The 23,811-nt window shown below is 41.5% G+C and overlaps 1 protein-coding gene across 12 annotated transcripts in view; it reads right to left on the reverse strand.

The window, feature by feature from the left end:
* Positions 1–23,811, reverse strand: part of LOC117719719 (protocadherin alpha-7) — a 222,463-nt gene that overhangs the window by 131,151 nt on the left and 67,501 nt on the right. The window contains exon 1 of one of the 12 annotated variants that reach the window (XM_034517939.2): positions 20,060–22,560. The exons of 10 other annotated variants lie outside the window; for them this stretch is intronic. In XM_034517939.2, coding sequence (XP_034373830.1) covers positions 20,060–22,444 — 2,385 coding nt within the window. In that variant the 5' untranslated portion in view covers positions 22,445–22,560. Of the gene's footprint in view, positions 1–2,464; positions 4,993–20,059; positions 22,561–23,811 lie in introns of those variants that run through there. One more of the 12 variants, XM_034517936.2, reaches the window with a different exon arrangement.

The following is a 23,811-nucleotide window of genomic DNA, read 5'->3' on the forward strand; positions in this document are numbered from 1 at the left end:
TACAAGCAAATGGATAGAACTTAAAAAAGAAATCATTCTGAGTGAGGTAACCCAGAACCAAAAAGACAAACAAGGTATGTAATCATTTTCTTTAGAGCTAATGGCTATACTCACTTACTTTACAGCCACTAGCTGCAAAGTAAATAATTATGATGCTACAATTCACAACCTCGGGGAGGCTAAGTATTAAGGAGGGCTCAAAGGGGAGGCATGGATAGTCTTGAGAAATGGAAATAGAATAGAATTTGGAAGTGGACTCGAGGCAAGTGGAGGTGGGAACAGGAAGGATCAGTCAGTGGTGGGGAGGGAAAGAGTACTGGGAGAGACAACTGGAATTGGAGGACATTGGGGCCAGGAATGTGGAAACCTAGTACAGTAGAAGCTCCCTGGAATCTACGAGAATGACCGTAGCAAAGACTTCTAGTAATGGAGAATATGCAGCCTAAACTAACCATCTTTTATAGCCAGACAAGGCTTCCAGAGTGTTTCTGGGACACCAACCCAGAAACAAAACCTTCAACCTACAATCTGTCCTGCTGCAAGGTGTGCTGGTGGCACAGGACTTGTGGAAGTGGCCAAAAAATGGTCCAACTTACAGTCCATGCTATGAGAGAGAGCTCATACCTGACACTGCCTGGATGACCAAGAACTAAAGACTTAAAACATTGAATAAAATGATTACTAATGATATTCTGCTATACTCATAAATTAATCCCTAGCCCCATTGTCATCAGAGCAACTGATGAGATCAGATCCAGAGACCCATGGCCAAACATTAGGCAGAGCCAGGGGGACCCTGCAGAAGCAGTGGGGAAGGAGTGTATGAGCTGGAGGGCTCAAGGACACCATGAGAACATAGAATCAACTAGGCAGGGCTCAGAGGGTTTCACAGAGACTGAAGCAACAATCACAGACTCTGTATGGGTCTGAGCTAGGTCCTCTACATATGTTATGGTTGTGTAGCTTTGTCTTCTTGTGGTACTCCTAACAATGGGAGTGGGGAGGTGTCTCTGACTCTTTTGCCTGTTATTGGAACCCTTTCATCCTACTGGGTTGCCTCATCTAGCCTTGGCATGATGATTTGTACCCAGTCTTATTGTAACTTGTTATGTCACGTTCAGTTGATATCCCTGGTAAACCTGCTATTTTTGAAGGGAAACAGGGGTGAGGATTTGGAAGAGAGGAGAGGTGGATTGGGGGTGGAGTGGAGGGAGGGGAAACTGTGGTCAGGATGTAACAGTATAAAAGAAATTTTCAAAATGGCTGCTCTTCAAGAGGACATGGGTTCCATTCCCAGCACCTACATGATGGATCACAACTAACTCCAGTTCTAGGGAATTTGACTCCCTCTTCTGGCTACTTCAGGAATTAAATGCATGTAGACATAGACACAGTGTGGCAAAACGCATAAAATAAAATAATTTTTGGAAACACAAGGAAGTGTATTTTTTTAGTAAAAACACAGATATGTAGTTTAAACAATAAATTAATGAAGAGCTGGTTCAAGTTTTATACTGTGTGTGTGTATAAAATATTATAATAAGCTCAAGTTTATGGTGATATACAGGAACTGAAAATTAAATTCATAAAACGCTTCTCATAGAAAGGTAGACACCAAGGGTCCTAGAAGATAACAAAGGAAAGACAAACTAGAAAAGTCTTAAAAGCAAATAGGGTTCAGTGGCACAGGCCTTAATAATACTAGCAGTCAAGAGGCAGAGTCAGGTGGTCTCTGTGAGATCCGGGACAGCCTGGTCTAAATAGTTATGAGAGGTGACCCTGTCACAATTAAATACGTAAATAATAAATAAAATACGTAAACAAACAAACAAATTTCACTGGTAACCAAGTGTGGTGTATTGAACTTGAAATCCCAGCACTCCAGAGCACAGACAGAAGAATCAAAAGGTGGAGTCCATGGGGGAAGTGGGGAGGGAAAATTGCAGTCAGGTTGTTATATATAAAGAAATAAAGGAAAAGAAAAGAATAAAAAGGAAAAAACTAGGGATAAAGTAAGTACTATTTTAAAAAAGAATAACTAGAAAAGTGAAAGATAACATAAGTACGTTGGAGGCCAGCTTAAGCTCCACGGCTAGATCCAACCTCAAGAAAAAAATTCACTGAGAATTAAGAAGCCATGAGGTCTTTAAAAATAACCTATGTATGAAGGCATACATAAAGACTATATCTTACAATTATTTAGCCTCACTACAATATTTTGTAAAAAGTTTTCAGTTCCATGCATTGGTTTTATTTAAAATACTAAATAATTTTTTTCCAGTTTGTGACACCTGACCATGGTTCTAACAATATTTCATGAGTGAGTGACCAATCCAATGTCAATATAGAAACTGTTAAAGACAGCGAGGATAAGAAAATTTTTAACTAGATTAATGAAATGATTGAGAGAAACGATATTACGAAGGAACAACTGTTAGACACAAGCTTTATATTATCAACTTACCTCTTTCAAATGTTCTACCTGCCTTTCTCTCTGACATGTGTCCTCTGCAGAGCCTAACACAGGAGGGAGACTGGGACTAAAGGCCATGAGGTCAGTCTTGGGTGGACCCTCTCCAGAGCACACCCTCTGTCGCCTTTGCTGAGAATGTGACCAGCTTCCCACCGCGCTGGAGCACACCAGCATGGGCTTCCCTGGAGCACAGACTCCATCAATGGGCCTTGCTGAGCAGCGGAGCGCGGTGTAAAGCAGCAGTGTGAGCACTAACAGGCTGGACACAGCGCAAATAGCAATGATTAGGTACACGTTGACAGTCACCAGAGACGCCTCCGAAGATGCTGTGCTCTCAGAAGCAAGGGAAGATATCTTCGGTGCCTGGCCATTCTCCACCAGAGACACCAGCACTGTAGCTGTAGCGGTCAGCGCGGGCTCGCCATGGTCCTTCACCAATACCAACAGTTGCTGGCGCGGCGCATCTGCTTCGTCTAGGGTGCGCGTCGTGCTGATCTCGCCTGTGTACAGACCCACGCGGAACGGACTGCGCATGCCCCCTGCTGCCAACTGCAGCTCATAAGACAACCATGCGTTGTAACCAGAGTCCGCATCTACCGCGCGCACCTTTGCCACTACATGCCCTGAACCCACTGACCTAGGCACAAGCTCGCTCACTGCACCGCCGGCTCCAACAGCTCTGTGAAGCAGCAGCGTGGGCGCATTGTCATTCTCATCCAGCACAAACACCTGCAGAGTCACATTGCTGCCCAGGGCAGGCACACCAGCATCCCGCGCGCTCACCTGGAACTGCAGCAGCTCCAGCTCCTCATGGTCCAGAGGCTGCAGTGCGAACACCTTGCCGCTCTCCGCGTGCACAGACACATAGCTCGACAGCAAGCGCTCGCCCACCCTCCGCTCCACCAGCGAGTAGGACACCAGCGCATTTTCCTGCGCGTCCGCATCCACCGCTGACACCGTGAAGATGTGCGTACCAGGCGGGTTGTTCTCCTTCACGAACACCGTGTATTCCGGCTGCGCGAATGCAGGAGCGTTGTCGTTCACATCAGCCACCTCCACAGACACACTGGCTGTGGCACACAGGGAGGGCGAGCCTCCATCGCGGGCAGTCACAACCACGTCGTAGTTAGCGATGGTCTCTCGGTCCAGAGCTCTGTCCAATACTAAGGAATAGTAATTCTTGAAAGTGGACACCAGCTTGAAGGGGAGGTGAGGCGTCAAAGAGCAAGTCACCTGCCCGTTGTCACCAGCGTCTCGGTCAGACACACTCACCAGAGCTATGACAGTGCTTGGCTGTGCATCTTCTCTGACAGGGAGTGACAGGGAAGTAATCGTGACCTCTGGTGCATTGTCATTTACATCTAGTACTTCCACCAGAAGGGTACAATGGCCTGTCATGGGGGTATTCCCTTTGTCCACTGCCTCCACTGGTATTTCATATAGTTTAATTTCTTCGAAATCCAGTAGGCCTTTTGTCCTAACTTCCCCAGTGCTGGGATCTATATTAAATGCATGCATCACCGCAGGGGATACAGGCCGCCTGAAGGAGTAGATTATATCTCCATTCGTACCCTCGTCAGGATCTGTGGCGTTTAAGTTAATCACCAGCGTTCCGTTAACTGCATCCTCTAACACTCTAACTTTATAAACGAACCGATCAAACTCTGGAGCGTTGTCATTCACATCGAGAATGGTGATCAGCAGCTGAACTGTGCCAGTCAGTTCCGGTTTGCCTCCGTCACTAGCTGTTAGTAATAAACTATGTTCCTGAATTTCTTCTCTGTCTAATGATTTCTTTAATACAAGGGATAATGAAGAAGTTCGCTCACGATTGTTTTGCGTGTCCAAAGCGAAATAATCACTGGGATCCAATCGGTAGGTCAAGGCGGAATTGACTCCGATATCTGCATCGGATGCGCCATCTAGTGGAAATCTAGTTTCTGGAGGTCTCAACTCTGCAATCACAATGTTTTTGTTGGTTTCCGGGAACACAGGTGGGTTGTCATTAATGTCCCTCACCTCCACCTCCACGTGGAAAACCTGCAGCGGCCTGTCCACGATCACCTCCAGGTGGATGCTACACTCCACGCTCCGCCCGCACAGCGCCTCCCGGTCGATCCGAGAATTCACAAACAAAATGCCATTCTGTAGATTTATGTCCAGAAGGTCCCCGCGGTCCTTGGATGCCACCCTGAACAGGCGGGGTACCAGCTCGGTCAGCTCCAGCCCAAGATCCTGCGCGATGCGGCCCACGAAGGTGCCGTGTTTGGCCTCCTCCGGGACGGAGTAGTGGAGCTGGCCGCTCCCTACCTCCCAGAAGAGCAGAAGTGACAGCAGGAGGCACAGGGATCCTGGGCCGCTTTGCGAGGATAATGGCATGGTACACACGCAGAAAGAGACCGTGGTAGCTATAGTATACAGAATACCTTACCTGAAACTGCCTCTCAAAAGCCTTTTTGAAGATGTCCTAGTGCTAGAGAATTCACAACGAGTTCTCTGAAGGAAGTGACTTTCTTTGAAAAAAAAGAAAGTTCGCAGTGAAGAGCGACATCATGAGGCATGAATGTGTAAGTGTAGCGATCACTAGTCTTCATATTTTCCATTGATATAAGCCTTTATTCTCTTGCATTTCTGAATATTCTACTGCAAGTATGTGTGTGTGAGTTAAATGCTTGTTATCCGGGAACCGTAAATTATTTCTTTTCAGAATCAGGTGTTACTTAACAATGTCTTGCACTCTGTGTGTGTGTGTGTGTGTGTGTGTGTGTGTGTGTGTGTGTGTGTGTAAAATTTTTAATTAGAGAACATTATACATTTGGGTTTGGTGTGGTAGGTCTCTAGTTCTCATAGCCATGAAGGTTTTGTTACCAATGTTCTTCTTTCCCTGTAATATTTTCAAGACCTTATCCCATTAACTACCACTAATTCTAAATGGAAACATGGTGATCATATAAAACACATGAAGTGGAAGATGGGCAGTTATATACTAGATTTCAAATAATACACACTATGCATAAGTTACAAGAGTGAATAAAACATTTATATTTTAAAGAATGTGTCTATCTGTAATATGTTTGTGTGGGTACACAACAATCTATTTAAAACAATGATTTTATGTTTTCAGTTCACCTTATAGAAAACATCCCAAGAAATAACATCCTGTTATTTAGTATAATTTACACTACTACCCATGGTTTAAACTTGCTTTTTTCCCCACCACATCTTAATTTCATTATCAGTAGAAAAAAAACTTGTTGCTGTTAAAGTTAACTCTGATTTTTCCAAGTACATGATAGTAACAACACATTGATGCTAATACATCATTAGTCAGAGAATATTACTGTTATCTATTATTATAGCTACAAAGTCAAAAAGGTTTCAGGTCAAAAGTACAATAAAAGATATATTTTATATATTATAAATGTAGGGGGTTGAGAGATGGAATTAAGAGCAGTGGCTGTTCTTCTAGAAGTCCCAAGTTCAATTCCTAGCAGCCAAGTAGTTGTTTACAACCATCTGTGATGGGGTCTTATGCCCTCTTCTGGTATGTAGGCACAGATTCAGACAAAGCACTCATATGCATAAAATACATAAACACATAAACCTTAAAGTAAATGTAAATTATATGATCCTAATATCAATTGTATATCCAATTTTTACATTGCCTAGTCTGTGAACAACTCTATACAAAATGACCATCGAGTTCATGTCTGTACCTCTATTCCCTTCTGAAATCCATGCAGAGTACTGTATTCTCTTGCCCACACAATCTCCTCCTGTTCCTCTGTTTCTACTACATGCATTACCCTTGTGATGGCAATAGTCCCTTGATTCTTCCTGATGCTTCCTGTCTACCAGAATGTACACATGTTGCATCACTTATCCATGGACATAAGGCAACCATTTGCAGTATTTCCTTTAAGACATCCTAGAATCAATCATCTGTTTATCGTCTCAGACAATCTCTTCAAATTCCAACACAGTTAACTACGTATTCACCCTATTGATCTTTGGTATAAAGTTGTTTATTATCCATGGTGACAATAGATATTTGCATTTCCCTTTACCTAAACTGGACACTCAGATGGATGTATCCTCCTTACCTATAGACATTTTTCATACTTTTTCTTCTCTCAATTTCTCAATGTTATTCCCATCATGTAATGTCATGGTTTTCCTATTAAGATACATCCCCAAACATGAAATGGAGGGCTCTTTTCTTATAACAACATTTACTTATTTTGCCTACTATTTTTTCAAATTTATTATTTTATGAGTATATTTTGTCTTCATGAATGCACATGTGCACATCTGGTACCTATGGAGGCCAGAAAAGAGTGCTGAGTTCTCTGGAACTAGAGTTACTAATAGCTGTCAAACACTACAGATTCTCTAGAAGAGTAACAAGCCCTTAACTTCTTTGCCATCTCTCCCCACTTTAGGCTGACCATATTCTCTGAGAAAAATATGTTTTCCTCCATTTAATCTCATTAACTCCATCTTCATTTCAGTGCTGCCTGTCTTATTCCTAATGTCTCCTTCTTTGCTTGCTTCTTTTCTCCACATGACTAAGATGTTCAAACATCTTTAACTTCCAGATAAAAAAAATTACTCATCTTCTTTTTCTAACATTTACTTGATCTTCACACTCTGACTTTCAACCTTGGTTACCTTGTAGAGAACAGCTGTAGTTCTGAGTGTGCATTCTTGACATGAGTAACAGGTCTCACAACTAAGGGAGTTTGGAGTGGAAAATTCTGGTTTCTTTGAAGAATCGGTTGTGCTGTGGGATGTTTTCCTTGAAACTGTCTTATAAGAGCATGTTTTTGCTGAAGCAGACATGTGGGAGGATATTTTGCTGAGAACAGACACATGGTGTTTCTCTGGAAGCAGCATGGAAAAGAGGCATGTGATGTTTGGGTAGAATGGATGCTTGAGAGAAGGAGTATAAATATGACTCAGCAGACAGTGGACAAAGCTGTGTGGCATTGGTTCACCTTGCCACAGTTTGCTGGTCATCATTTGTCATGACTATATAGACAGAAATGCATCAAAGGACTTCTGGTGGTGTTCTGTCAGCTACTTGACACTTTGACGGACTCAGGCCATTTGGCAGAGCCTGCAAGTTTCTTCTGGATCAAACTGTCTTTTTGATTCATGAATGATGTTTGCAAGTGGATCAAGCTGCTGCTGCTGATTCATGTGAACTGAACTGCTGATAGCCTGACAACACAGATTGTATTCACACCAAATAACTATTTCTCAACAGGTCCACATCCTCCTTTGCCCTATTAACCATTTCTTTGCACTGCCTCTGATGTATGGTGGCCTAGAAGGGAGGTTAAAGCATTTAAGTACACTTATTAAAGTAGGATTTGAAGAATACAAGCCTAAAGAGTGGCATGCCCTACTCCATGCCTGAGGCTAGGATGTTTGCTGAAGCAGGATGATTGTGTAGCAGTTGACCCTTACTAAGAGGAAAGCCATGCAGAAAGCTCTGCCCACAGTTTCCTTGCTTCACAAGACTGCATAGTCACTACCACCCCCATAATCTTCTTTACTAAGATAAACTGGCTACTCCCTTCTTTTCCCAATATATAATAAAGGTGATTGGGTGGCAAGGGGAGGCTGCCATGTCTCCATCCAAGCATACAGCCCATTTGGTCCCAGCTTGGCTTCTACTTTGTGTCTGTTTTTTTAATCTCCCACTGCTTGTAACTAGCTTTCCAGGACCCAGCCTCCACAGTAGAGACATTACCTACTTTCTATTTTTCTAAGCCTACCATAGAAGACTGAATAGTGGTACCTCAAAAGATGTACCCACATCTTAAGACACATGAATATAACTTTATATACTAAAGCAATGTGACTAAATTAAAAATAATTTATTCTGCAAAATCCAAGTCAGCCCTAAATGTCATTATATATGTCCTTGTCAAACAAAAAACACAGATAAGAAGATATGAAGAAGAGAAAGCAATGTGACTATAGAGACAGAAGTTGAAAGTGATGTAGTCACAAACCAAGGAATACCAACATCCATCAGAAACCAACAGAAGCAAAAAAATACATTTTTTCTCTCCTGCTCTAATATTTCTTAACATGTTTTACTCTTGTAGGGGAAATAGTCCCTTGATTCTTACAAGTGTTTCACGTCTTCATTTTGGACTTCTGGCCTCAAAAAGTGTAAGACAAACAAATGTCTCTTCCTAGTATGTGATCATTTCTTACCGCAGCCTCAGAAATTAACATGCATGCCTACTGAAATAATTTTCTTCAATATTACTTTTCACTTTTCAGCCTGACTCTTGTCTTTTCATGGACTAATATTTTTTGAGAAGGAATTATTTATTCTTCAATGTGTGTATAACACCCTCTGAGTTCTAGATCCATGTTGCAAATCATGATGCTATTCTAGTACCTCAAAATAGCAGGTCCGTACATGTCTCTCCAATTCCGTACCTGCTCAAACACATACAAGTCATTTACCCCCTAGTACACCAAACTTGAGAAAAAACAGATGCCACTACATTTTGTTGTGGAAGTCTTTCTTTCATGAGCACTCCAATTCCTATGACAGGAAATGTCACTAGTAGCAGAAGCCAGTATAATAGCTCCTGAAAAGCTTTTGGTCACAGATCCAGTCTGCATTATCATTTTATACCCTAAACTTACAAAGTTTAGGGTAAAAATAAGAAAATTATATTTTACAGAAGCATACATGGCAGGCAGCAAATTGTTACAGACAATGACACATTGTTTCAGCTATTTCTTCAGGACATTATGTTCCAAATAGCAAATAAAGCCATGCTTGACAAATATGAAGTACAAGCAGTGCTTTAAATAAATCATTAAATAAATCAATAAACCTGTGTGTAATAATTGGCCTTTCCTACCTTGTTCTACTTCATTTTGTCTTTCTCTTATCTTTCTTTGTGACAGTGTCTCTCTGTATAGTCCTGTCTGTTCAGGCTGACCTTGACCTCACAGAGACCCTCTTGCCTCAGCCTCCAGAATTAGGGTTAAAGGTGTGTGCCACCACACCCAGCTTTATCATTCATATTGAGTCAATCTTCTGAATGCTTCTCTTTGCTAGTCCCTCTTGAGTGTTTTCCTCAATTCTTTCCTACTATAGTTATTTAAATCTCCATTGTTCAGCAGGGTGTGGTTGCACAGGACTTTAGTCCCAACACTCAGAGGAAGGTAGACTTCTGAGATCAAGGCCAGCCTGGGCTACTAAGTAAGTTCCAGGACAGCCAGGGCTACATAGAGAAACCCTGTCTTAGGGGAAGGGGAGAATTTCCATTTGCTTGCTACCCAAGTATTTATGGAAGATCCTCTATGTGCTTCCCTGCTTTTATAATCTTCCCATGTTTGATCTTTCAAGTTCACATTCTTCAGAGAGCACTCTCTTATTCATACTTATCCTCCACCCATGAAACTGCACTGTTTATCTATCCTTTGAAATGTTATCTATCCTTTCAGATACTCCTGAAGAAAATGTTGCCCAAACTCCAGTGCTCAGACTCTCTTCTAAATGGCATAGACTGCCCAGACAATACATTTCAATATTATACAATAATCAAATATTAATGATTGAACATGTAATATATTCTTGGTCCTAAAATAAAGGTTTATGAAAGAGTAGGTAAAAGCTAGAAAAATTTAAAGCCCTTAACATCAGGTTGAAGGATAGGAAGTTTATCTCTCTGGTCAAAGACAAGTTCTGTATATTTTTATGGAAGGGAATTTCAAAATGTAAGTTGTAGTTCAGAAAATTCAGCAAATACAGGCAGAAGATCAATATACCATAAAGAGGTTGCAATACTCAAAATGAGGTTTAAACAGGTCACACTACCTTTGTGACTTCAGTGTCAGGTTTTCTCATTAGTAAGATGTGAATGATGGTTGTATCTGCATCATAGATATTACCACCTGATAATTAAGATAATGTCAAGTTAAGATGTTAGCAGAAGGGCTAGGATTGAGTAAGGTTTTTACTTATGTTTTATAAGATTGAAAAGGGTCATTAATCAGGTACAGTAGCATGCTTCATGAAGCTGAAGGAAAAGAATTACAAATTTGAAGCCAGCGGTGACCATATTTCTAGACAAATGAATAGAAGAAAGCTATGTCATTAATGCTGGGAATGTAGCTCAGATGTAAAGCGCTGGCTCAGCATGGGCAAGGCCAAGGCATAGATCACCAACTCAGTAAGATTAAAATTCCATTCTTTATGTGCTAACATAGAAAGAAAATAGTCAAATAAACTATTATAAGACGGGTCTTCATGTAGGTGATGTTTAAGTATTTTTAAATTTACAAATGATTTTATTATATGTGTTTAAGCAGAGTATAATATCAACCTTGCTTTGAAAAAGTAAGGAAAGAAAGTGCTAAGGAGATGGCTCAAAGGGTTTGTTGCTCAAGCTTGTGGACCCGAGTTTGGATACCCAGAACCCATGTAAGAGACAAGCAAGCACTAGGATGACAGAAACAGAAGATCCCTAGGGCCCTCTGGACACTCAATCTAGCTGAATCAGCAAGCTCCAGGTTCAGTGAGAACTTCAATTGAAACACAGTTGAAGAAAACACACTGACCACTGGTTTTTACAGCCATGTGCACACAAACACACACATACATGTGCACCAATACAATAAGTAATTGTCACTCCACTTGAAAAATGACAAAATTATTCATTTTACAATCAAATACAAGTCATATCTTGCTATTGCCACACTATTATACTTGTAATATAATATTTTAATCTCTGGATTGTACAAAAATTAGTATGGTGATTGATGAAGCTACTTCCCTAACATTGGAAGATCAATTAAGGAATTTATTCAAATATATATTTAAAACTCTTTGGCTTTGTATTTTTGTAATATAATGAGAATATTGTAATTCTGTAATTCTGATTAAATTTTGAAATGTAAGAATCAAGGGGCAACTGACCAGGTTTTAAAGTAATTTACTATTATTTTCAAGGCTAATCATTCAAAACTAACAAGAAAAAGAAAAGTGATCCAAAAAAAATTCCCTAATGATCTAAAATCCCTAATACATGTCTATATAAATTATTCACTGAATTATAAATGAGAATGTGAAATAACTATGACAAAACCAGAGAATCTAAAACAACCAATCAGTGGTTCAAAAGATAAAATTAGAAGAAAAATTAAAAAAATAAGGATGTAGTTACAGCCTAAAATCTAGTTATTAAGAAAAGCAAAAATACTTAAGTACTATCAACAACTAACTTCAAATGAAGGATTTAAACAATCTTCTAGACACTGAGGCAGGTTGGGGCCGAAGGCCATAAATTCTGGATTAAACTGGACCACTCCACAACATAATAGCTGTGTCCTCTATGGTCAATTTGACCTGAAGCCCACTGCACTGAACCACACTAGTCTGATCTTCCCAGGCCCACAGGCACCCTTGATGGGCTGAGCACCTGAGTGGTGTGGTCAGTAGCATCAAGACCACCCACAGACCAGACATTGTACATTGCAACCAAGTGCTTGTTGAAATAGATTAGTGATGCTTTCTGGCATGCTAGCATACACAGAGGCACATCAGGAGATCTTTAGTATGGCCAAAATCTACTACAAACACCATCACCTGGACCTCCACGTGGAAAACCTGCAGTGGCCAGTCCACAATCACCTGTAGGATCCAGTGCAGGTGGTCTCCAATGATCCAGCTACTCCTAGTCAATCCAAGAACTCACAAACAAAATATCCTTCTGCAGATTTACCTCCAGATGGTCTGTGTGGTTTTTAGAAGCCACTCTGAAGAGGCCGAGGCACCAGCTCTACCAGCTCCAGCCTCAGGTCCCATGCAATGCAGCCTATAAAGGTACTTGGCCTCCAGGAGGATGAAATAGTGGAGCTGGCCACCCAGTGCCTCCCAGGCTGCAAGGAGCCAGAGCAAGAGCAGTAGACCCTGGGACCTCTGTACTCTTCACCAAGAAAACAACATCAAAGATTAGGGTGGGTGGGAACTGTCAGCTTCAACGACATGCATGAGATATTTATAAGCAGTCTCCCTTTTCTGTGAGTATTTATTTAGTAAGCTTCATAGAGTATCACAATCTCTGTGTGCTCTGGTAGGATCGGAGCAAGATCAAGTCTTGCCCCAGCCTTTGCTCTTTCCCTTCAGCTCCCTTCAACAGAGAACCAGAGCTCTGGAGCTGGTCTCCAGCACCCAAGTTCCAAGAATGGTCTTCAATATGAATTCTTCCCAAATATTACGCTAAATGGCATATTGTACACCTTAGGAGAAAATGCTCTGAATGAGCTCCAAACGCATGACGGGTCCCCTACTTCTGCACTTCTCTAAGAAACACAGAGCTAGAAGAATCACAGAGATAGAAATGGTCTTTGCTAAACGTTTTAGATGTGATTAGACATGAGAAAGATTATAAGACATCAGTGATGAGGCATTTACAATTACAAGGATTTTAAAAGGTTAAAATAATGAAATGCTAATTATTAGCATGTATGCACATCAATAGATTTAACATTTTCTTTTCTGAAAAAAAAATTGTAAAATTTAGGAAAGTATGCAAATGAGCCACTAGCTAATAGTCGCTAGCATAAAAGACAACAACTAAAAAGTGTGCATGATTTTATTGAACTATTTGCCTGGTTCATTTTGGAAGCCTAAGTCAGCCGCCTTTGAGTATACAGTATTTAATAGATTTCTTGCACTTCGATGGAAAATAAGGAATGGATAATTATTTCAATAGTAGAACCAAATTAGAATGCAAGACTGGACTTTTGTCTCCAAGTAATTTGAAGATAATTTTTACCATGATGGTAGAGGATATTTAGCGATGTAAGGAGCAGTAAATTAATTCAGAGCTAGAAACAAGGGATCCATTGTTGATACAAACATTTTTTAAAGCAACTGATGAAAGAATGTGAAAATATCAAAGCAAAGGACCGCTAATAGACAAACTGAAACAAATCTGAATAGCCTGCCATGGTTGTCCACATCACTGAGAATTAGAAATGAAGTGGTGTGCCTTAGCTCAAGTAAAACAGTGGTTATTTCCACTCAGTTGACTTCTAACATTTTACAACCACAACTTGAAATGAACGGGGCACGTATTAGCTATTATTAGTTATTATTTATTAGTTATATGCACTTATTAGTTATTATTAATATCTTACTAAAGTTATTAATAACTTTAGTATATTATTTAAATGCTGGGTATATGCACATCTGGCATTTTGCTAACGGGCATTGTTTCTTGAAACAGCACTCAAAATGTAGAGTATTCATTTCAAATGTTTCCCTTAAAACTGAATTCTAAATGATTTTATAGGCATTGCCAGAAAAGTGGGATTTGAAGAAAACTCACCTGTCCAGGGTGATTTGACTCTGACTCCTGCCTTTCCCTTTCATCTCTATCCAGGTTGGGAGGTAGGCTGGGGCTAAAAGCCATGAGGTCTGTCTTGGGAAGAACTTCCCCAGAGCACACCCTCTGCCGCCTCTGCTGTGAGTAGGACCAGCTCCCCACCGCGCTGGAGCACACCAACATGGGCTTCCCAGGTCCCCCAGCGGCCTCACTGACCATAGGCAATGCTGAGCAGCGCAACGCTGTATACACTAGCAGCGTGAGTACCAACAGACTGGACACAGCACAAATGGCGACAATCAAGTACACGTTGACATCCACCAGTGATGCCTCTGGGACTGAAGCACGCCCTGATGCCTGTGAAAAGGACTTTGGAGTCTGGCCGCTTTCCACAAGAGACACTAATACAGTTGCAGTGGCTGTCAATGCTGGCTCACCATGGTCCTTCACCAGCACTAATAGAGTCTGTCGAGGAGCGTCCACCTCATCCAGAGCACGCGTCGTGCTGATCTCACCTGTGTATAGTCCCACACGGAAGGGGCTTCGTACTCCACCTGTTCCCAACTGTACTTCATATGACAGCCAAGCATTGTAACCAGAGTCAGCATCCACTGCACGCACCTTGGTGACCACATGGCCCGAACCCACTGACCTAGGCACAAGCTCGCTCACTGCCCCACCAGCTCCGACAGCTCCATGAGGCAGCAGTGTGGGCGCATTGTCATTCTCATCCAGCACAAACACCTGCAGAGTCACATTGCTGCCCAGGGCAGGCACACCAGCATCCCGCGCGCTCACCTGGAACTGCAGCAGCTCCAGCTCCTCATGATCCAGAGGCTGCAGTGCGAACACCTTGCCGCTCTCTGCGTGCACAGACACATAGCTCGACAGCAAGCGCTCGCCCACCCTCCGCTCCACCAGCGAGTAGGACACCAGCGCATTCTCCTGCGCGTCCGCATCCACCGCTGACACCGTGAAGATGTGCGCGCCAGGCGGGTTGTTCTCCTTCACGAACACCGTGTATTCGGGCTGCGCGAATGCAGGAGCGTTGTCGTTCACGTCAGCCACCTCCACAGACACGCTGGCCGTGGTCCACAGGGAAGGCGAGCCTCCATCGCGGGCGGTCACAACCAAATCATAGGTTGACACCCTCTCACGGTCCAGACTGCTATCCAATACCAGAGAATAATAGTTTTTAAAGGTGGATACGATCTTGAAGGGGACATTGGATGTAAGAGAGCAGGTCACTTGGCCATTGATACCAGAATCAAGGTCGGATACACTAATTAAAGCAATGACTGTATTTGGCTGGGCATCCTCTCTCACTGGGAGGGACAGCGAAGTTAGTGTCACTTCAGGGGAGTTGTCATTGATGTCTAAGATTTCTACCAAGACTACACAGTGACCGACCATTGGGGGTGTTCCTTTATCCGTGGCCAGCACTTCTATTTCATAAAACTTGTTCTCTTCATAATCTAAAGTCCCGTTGGCCCTCAGTTCTCCATTGTTTTCATCTAGGGTAAATAAATGTCTCCCGGTGGGCTTAATGGACATCAAAGAGTATACCAATTGCCCGTTTACACCTTCGTCTAAATCCGTGGCGTTCAACTTTATGACAAGAGTTTCTTTAGCAGCATTTTCCATTATTCTTACCTTGTATTCTGAATGATCGAACACCGGATCATTGTCGTTAACATCTAAGACGTGAACCCAAAGCTGAACTGTACCCGTAAGCTCCGGTTTTCCCCCATCTGTGGCTGTTAATAGCAAATTAAGTTCCGGGGTTTTCTCCCTATCTAGAGCCTTCTTTAATATAAGTAACGGTCTTTTAGTCTGCTTACTACTAGTTGGTGGTTCTATAGAAAAATACTCGTTTTGACTTAATCTGTAGACCAATACAGCGTTCTCCCCTATGTCCGCATCAGATGCTCCCTCTAGCGGAAAACGCGAGTCCGGTTGCTTGGATTCATAAATCAGCAGCCTTTGTTCTCTAAGAGGAAACACTGGCGAGTTGTCGTTAATGTCCCTCACCTCCACCTCCACGTGGAAAACCTGCAGCGGCCTGTCCACGATCACCTCCAGGTGGATGCTGCACTCCGCGCTGCGCCCGCACAGCTCCTCCCGGTCGATCCGAGAATTCACAAACAAAATGCCATTCTGCAGATTTACCTCCAGAAGGTCTCCGCGGTCCTTGGACGCCACCCTGAACAGGCGGGGCACCAGCTCTGCCAGCTCCAGCCCCAGGTCCTGTGCGATGCGGCCCACGAAGGTGCCGTGTTTGGCCTCCTCCGGGATGGAGTAGTGAAGCTGGCCGCTCCCTGCCTCCCAGGCGGCAAGAAAAAGAAGCCAGCGCAGAGGTGGCAGAGTGCAGGATCCCCTTCTCTGAAAACCTAACATTGCATATGAAATCGGCCTCCAAAATGTCTTCTTTCGCTGACTGTATCAGATCTTTGTCTTCAGAGTGGAATCTCGCTTGATTCTCGAGGATTTTCAAAGGATCCCTTTATAAGTAGCCTTCCGAATGATGGAGTCGGGTTTTGTATGAGGAGCGCTAGACTCTTCGAACCAATCCATGAATGAACTCTTTCCACCAAGTAAAGAGCGACACCTTGTGCCTGAAATTGTGAGTACTCGTGTACATCCACCACTGGAGAATTTCACATTTTGTGTACTTTGCCCAAAATAATTCCAAAATGCACATTTATTGACCATTCTGATTTTAAGCCACATTGAAGTGGAACGTGCGTGAAGGTGGTACTTTTTTATTGAATGGCATCATATTAAATTCTTGTTTGACTTACACCTACAAAATTATTCTCTTATCTAAACTCTTGAAAAAGAAGGCTCATTTCTTCAGGTAAACTTGAAAAACTAGAGTTAATCAGTTTCCTAACATCTTATTTATTATATAAAATATTATTAGATTTGAATTGTTGTTAGTACAATCTCCCTTCTTGCTTGGGCTACCAGGGAACTCAATGGTCCCAGCGGTTGGACCTAGTTTGTTGTTACTGTTTGTGGTTTGGAGTTCTGTTTGAGTCTACAGTTGGTGATGGGCTCAGCCCTTGAAGTTCCATAATAACAGTGTTCTCTACACTGTGCCCTTAGCTACATAGGTTCGCATTCTCTTATACTTTTAAAAAAAATGAATCTTCTTGAACAAATGTATGAGGTGCAAGCTATGTGTTGATGCATGCATCTACTGTGTAGTGATCAAATCAGAGCTAACACATCATCACATCAAACATTCATCATTTCTTTTGTGGTGAAACTTTCCAAGTTATCTCTTCTCCTCATGTTAATATATACATATCATTATCATGTCAATATATACATATTATTATCAGCAATAACATCCTTATTTTCTTTAGTTCTGGTTCTTTATTGTTGTTTATATGACATTGTTTTCTTATAATAAATTGCTGAGTTTGTGTTCACTGCAGAATAAGAAACCAAATGTTTTCAAGTTTTATAATTTGAAACAGAATTCACAAAGAAAAAGCCTGTTGATCTAGATGAATTCTGCCTTTGACATATATGATTTCTCACACAAATCATATTGTCAGTAATGAGACCGTGATATCTTACTTATGTAATCATTGATAAGATGACAAAGGCAGCCTATAAATCACAGAATTATCATTCATTGAAAGAAACAACCCTTCCAGAAGTCTCTGTACCACTTGGATACTTCCATGTAGTCAACATTAGTTTTCTTAACCCAATAAAAATCCATCCATGGGAAATAATTTCACTAAAAAAGAATGTGGGGTTTGTGACTTTTGTTCATTCAGAAAGGTGAATTTTATAATGTCTGATCTAAGTACACAAGATTGTGCTTGGAACACAAAAAAAATACGCAAACAATTCAACTAACTGACAAATTACCTCAGAGTCTGGGCGTGTCATTTCCAATAATACCTACAGAAGGTTGGAATTATTAGGGATAATTTTCATTTATTTCTTTTTCTGTGGTAGTTCTCGCTGTATATGGCTGGCTGTCCTGTAAGTTTGTAGACCAAGCTGGTTTTGAATTCAGAGATCCACCTGCCTCTCTGCCTCTTAAGTTCTGCTACTAAAGGCTATGCCACCACATCTAGCTTTAATTTTTATTTCTTGAATATGTAGTTATGTTTTCTCTATCTTTTCACACACACTAGCAATTTAGAAGAAAAAGATGATATCACACAAGTTTAGAGCAGAAATCATTCAAAAAAACTCGTGCATTTTGTTATATAGAAATTCTTTGAGAAACAAAAGCCCAGGTTGACTTTGAGCTGCCAGGCTCAAGTAATGCTCTTACCTCGGTGTTTAACGGTTTTGAGAGTTCTTCTGCAACCTACAGGTATTACACTAACACATGAAAAGTTCATAAACTGTGGTTTACAAATTTAAAAAAGGATCAGTCACCTCTAAGAACAGTGAATTCTATTATGTATCTGTAAAACAATGCAATCATGTGCTGTCAATTAAAATGCAATATATAAAATGACAGTAAGCTGAGCACAATATGTGAAGTGTGTCAGATGTATATTGGACAAAAGGAAACAGCAATTCTCCAACTACATTTTTACAAGAAATGAGGTTTGAGATGCAATTTTAAAAATATGAAAAACTCAACCCATGAGAGGAGAGATGATGGTATCACGAATATAAGTTAAATGATATTCTAACAAATTTTTGTTTCCAATAATACATAGTTTTGGATATATAAATTAGTCCTGGATAAACACCAAGTCAAAAATTTGATAAAGAGGATGACTCAATACCCATATTTTGTATTTTAGCTGAAATAGTTCAGGTATCTATATCTGAATTTTTCCTAGAGAATTTATTATAATCTCTCTAAAGTTACCTTTTAGAATGGGCTCAACATCCAGCTGCAGACTAATCTCAAGAAATCTCATCAAAATCATTGTTAATACTGATTTTGTAAAAATTGACTGATGATTTCATGGACTTTGTGTCAATATTTACTAAATCAGTTTGACTAGATATAAGTCCTATCGGCATGTCTCACTAATTATATATTAAAATGCAAAGTTTTATGTCCTCTTAGCCAGTATTATTGAGTAGCTCTCATGTTATTCTTTCTTGCAAATGTAAACCACAGACATGAATTTTGAAACCATTCTTCAAACCCCGGGAAATTTTTTCAAAATCAGATTATAAATTCGCTTTCCAAGCACTATGCTAAGAAAAGTATAGGATTTACTCAGTGATGTTGACTCTGCTCTATTGTATTGTGGCTTATTGAAATGAACACAGCTATTTTTTTTCTCAAACATTTGGTCAGTTGACACAAGCTTTTCAATTAAAGATAACTACAACCCTGCTTTGGGGGAGTGGTGGAGCCAAGTGGTAGTAGCTCAAGAGAGAGAGAGAAAAGAGGGTCTCTGAGTTTGAGGCCAGCCTGGTCTAAAGAGCAATTTCTAGGATAGCCAAGGCTGCACAAAGAAACCCTGTCTCCAGAAAACAAGAACAACAAAATCAAAAGAAAGAAAGAAACAAAGAAAGAGAGATGTAACAAGACAGAAGACAGAATAGTAAGATAACCTCCAAAGGCAACTGCTGTAACCCTACCCACTTCACCTGTCAGCTCACAGAACATGCTACTAAGTAGAAAGTTACATAGAAAATAAAGTGCTTCAAGCATGACCATCTCCAACCCTGACCAATCATGACATAGTTTATAATAAATTGAGAATTCAAATCAAATTGAATATTAAATCATACTATTATACTTTCAGATACACAAACATAATGGAGAGCAAAAGACACCTGTTCTAATAGGTGAACTACCCGAACAGTGAACCTACCAGAGTGTTGAAAATCAGATTTGACCCCTGCCTATATGCCTTGTATTTCCTATTACGATCCTTGACTTCTTCCTGGCATACTTGCTAAATTTAAAGAAAACATATAGTCATTCTATTTCATTTTTTTTTTTTTTTTGCTAGCACTGCTACCGGTACTATTGTTATACATAGCAGAAGAAAGAATATAAAGTATATAAATATAAAGAATATAAAGTATAAAGAATATATAGTAATATCCATGATGACCAGAGTGAGAAGTGACAAAGATGGTCATTGGTCTTTAAATGAGCTGTCACAAAAAAAGGCAACGCAAATTTAAGATATAATCATAAATTGACAAACTATGTCAGTGACATCACCTGGCATAGAATGTACTCCAGGATTTCTGTACTTACATTCTCAAAGATCTCTTGCTGGACTCCACTTTCTCCAGAACCCAATCCAGGAGGAACACTGGGACTGAAGGCCATGAGGTCTGTCTTTGGTGGGCCCTCCCCAGAACACACCCTCTGCCTCTTTTGCTGAGAGTAAGACCAGCTTCCCACCGCGCTGGAGCACACCAGCATGGGTTTCCCGGGGCCACAGGTGACCTCAGTGGGCAATGCTGAGCATCGCAGGGCGGTGTACAACACCAATGTGAGCACCAACAGGCTAGACACCGAACAGAGGGCGATAATCAAATACACGTTGACATTCACTACAGATGATTCAGAGGCTGCTGTATCCGCCAACACCCGTGAAGAGGCCTTTGGTGCCTGGTTGCTTTCAACCAGAGAAACCAGCACTGTGGCTGTGGCAGTCAACGCGGGCTCGCCATGGTCCTTCACCAACACCAACAGTCGCTGGCGCGGTGCATCTGCTTCATCCAGGGCGCGAGTGATGCTGATCTCACCCGTGTATAGCCCCACACGGAAGGGACTGCGCACACTGCCAGCTCCTAATTGCAGCTCATACGACAGCCAACCGTTATAACCAGAGTCCGCATCTACTGCGCGCACCTTTGCCACTACATGCCCTGAACCTACTGACCTAGGCACAAGCTCGCTCACTGCACCGCCGGCTCCAACAGCTCCGTGGGGCAGCAGCGTGGGCGCATTGTCGTTCTCATCCAGCACAAACACCTGCAGAGTCACATTGCTGCCCAGGGCAGGCACACCAGCATCCCGCGCGCTCACCTGGAACTGCAGCAGCTCCAGCTCCTCATGATCCAGAGGCTGCAGCGCAAACACCTTGCCGCTCTCTGCGTGCACAGACACATAGCTCGACAGCAAGCGCTCGCCCACCCTCCGCTCCACCAGCGAGTAGGACACCAGCGCATTCTCCTGCGCGTCCGCATCCACCGCTGACACCGTGAAGATGTGCGCGCCAGGCGGGTTGTTCTCCTTCACGAACACTGTGTATTCAGGCTGCGCGAACACAGGAGCATTGTCATTCACGTCTGCTACCTCCACGGACACGCTGGCCGTGGCCCACAGCGAGGGTGAGCCCCCGTCTCGGGCTGTCACCACCACCTGATAGTCAGCTGTGGTCTCTCGGTCCAAAGCACTGTCTAGCATGAGCGAATAGTGATTCTTGAAGGTGGACACCAGCTTGAAGGGGACATGGGGAGACAGGGAGCAGGTCACCTGCCCATTGACTGTAGAGTCTGGATCTGTCACGCTGATTAGGGCAATAACTGTCCCCATTGGAGCATCCTCTCGAACAGGAAGCGATAATGATGTTACTATTAACTTAGGAGCATTATCATTGATGTCCTGAACTTCAATTAAGATCGTACAGTGACCGAACATTGGAGGACTGCCTTTGTCAACTGCTTCTGCTTGAATCTTCCATAAATTTGTTTCTTCAAAATCTATTTTTCCATTGACTTTAATTTCTCCACTGACTGAATCTATATGAAAAGTGGCTTCTGTCTTAGGGGAAACATCCGTTGCAAAGGAATAAAGAATTTGACCATTTGAACCTTCGTCCAAATCCGAGGCATTAAGTCTAAAGACCAGGGTACCATTTCTTGCATTTTCTACCAGCCTCACCCGATAGATTGCTCTGTCAAACGTTGGTGCATTGTCATTTGCATCTAGAACTGTAATATGTAATTCCAAGGTACCTGTGAGCTCAGGTTTGCCCCCATCCGTTGCTTTAACCACTAAGTGAAGCTCTGAAGCTTGTTCTCTGTCTAAAGGTTTTTTTAACACTAGTTGGAGTGGTTTCACCAGCTCATCTGTGGTTGGTACTTCCAGGGAGAAATATTCACTGGGACTCAGTCTGTAAGTCAGAAGAGCATTGGTTCCGATATCTGCATCCGAGGCGCCCTCTAGTGAAAAATGAGAATCTAGAGCTCTCGTTTCCGAAACAAAGAGATTCTTTTGTGTCGTTGGGAACACCGGAGGGTTGTCATTAATGTCCCTCACCTCCACCTCCACGTGGAAAACCTGCAGCGGCCTGTCCACGATCACCTCCAGGTGGATGCTGCACTCCGCGCTGCGCCCGCACAGCTCCTCCCGGTCGATCCGAGAATTCACAAACAAAATGCCATTCTGCAGATTTACCTCTAGAAGGTCCCCGCGGTCCTTGGACGCCACCCTGAACAGGCGGGGCACCAGCTCTGCCAGCTCCAGCCCCAGGTCCTGCGCGATGCGGCCCACGAAGGTGCCGTGTTTGGCCTCCTCTGGGACGGAGTAGCGCAGCTGGCCGCTCCCTGCCTCCCAGATTGTGAACAGCAAAAGTGAGAGCATCAGGCACCGGGATTCATGGCAATATTTCATGGCGACAAAGGACATGTTCTCTTTCAATTTTTTTTTTAGTAGTAGTGATATTCCTCTAAGATAATATTAACAATATGAGTGCTGTATAGTCTTTAAAGCTCGGGACCAGCTTCTTTCCGGTCTGCAGAGGATGCGGTTTTCTTCTGCTAGCGCTCTTGTTGGAGAACAACGGCATCCAGTGGCTCAAAGTGTAAGTGCAATTGCGCTCTGCTCTCTCATCAGGCTCCAGAATGGCTTCTTTCATTTGTGCTTTTCTTTGAAGGCTTCTAACTAGTTCATATTTCAATACCCAGTAACTAATTAGAGGTTGCTTTATCTTAGAACTATAGTTCCTGGAGTAATTTCATTTTCTATATTGACGTCTAAGAATATATTACTGCACAAACTATATTATTATGTAAAATAATATGGACAACATACATTTGTAGCGGTGATACAGCTTTTAAGATTTTAAAGAAATGTAACATATTTGAATTCCTCAAATCCAACCTCTTCCTAAGACGATAATTGTGTTTTGATAAATCTTTTTACATGCTAAATTATTCTGATTATTTGATTTAACTCTTAAAAAGAATGATTCAAAATGCAGATTTTCTGTTACCACTACAACACAATGGGATTTCAATCCAATGTTAATAAGCTATTTACTATTTTATCTAAATAATTATTTACTTAATGTTAATGAATTCACCCAACAGTAATTTTAGGGAATTTAGAGCACATTTGTAAAGCTATATCATTTTAAAGCTATTGTTCGGTCACTAAATCTACTCAAGGTGAATGTTATTTCCACTATAATGTGAATTATACTTGTTACTTGGAAAAATAATCAATTTTCATTCAAAAATAATATCAGTAGTTCAAGTTATATTTGTCTGTTTACACTTATTTTCTTAGAAAATTAATGTGAAGAGGCTAGGATATAAACATTAAGTCTCATTCAGTCAACTTCATTATCTTGTTTTTATCTGATACAAAAATATATTAAAATTTACATAAAACCTATAGATGGCAATGAACTTTATCAGTATCACTATAAAGAATAAAATGTTTAATCGTTCTCAAGATTGTATGGAACCAATTAATTGATATCTGAGTCTTGCCAATAATATTATGTCATTGAAAAAACTCAAAGTTTCCCCACTGAAAAGTTATTGTAAATGGATACACAAGTTAACAGGTTTGTTTTCTTTATGTGAACTTTAATTTTCACTTGAACACTCTTACAAATAGCTGTTTAATGACTACAAATCTATTCCAAGGATATATAGCTTCAATTACCTGTAATTGTTTTTATGATTAAAGACATAAATCCTAAACCAATATATTGCACTGTTAAAAAGAACAAAAAAAATCCAGCCTATTGAGTTGACTAAATTCAG

This window comes from Arvicanthis niloticus, chromosome 14 (assembly GCF_011762505.2).
Source record: "Arvicanthis niloticus isolate mArvNil1 chromosome 14, mArvNil1.pat.X, whole genome shotgun sequence".
In the NCBI taxonomy this organism is placed as follows: Eukaryota; Metazoa; Chordata; class Mammalia; order Rodentia; family Muridae; genus Arvicanthis; species Arvicanthis niloticus.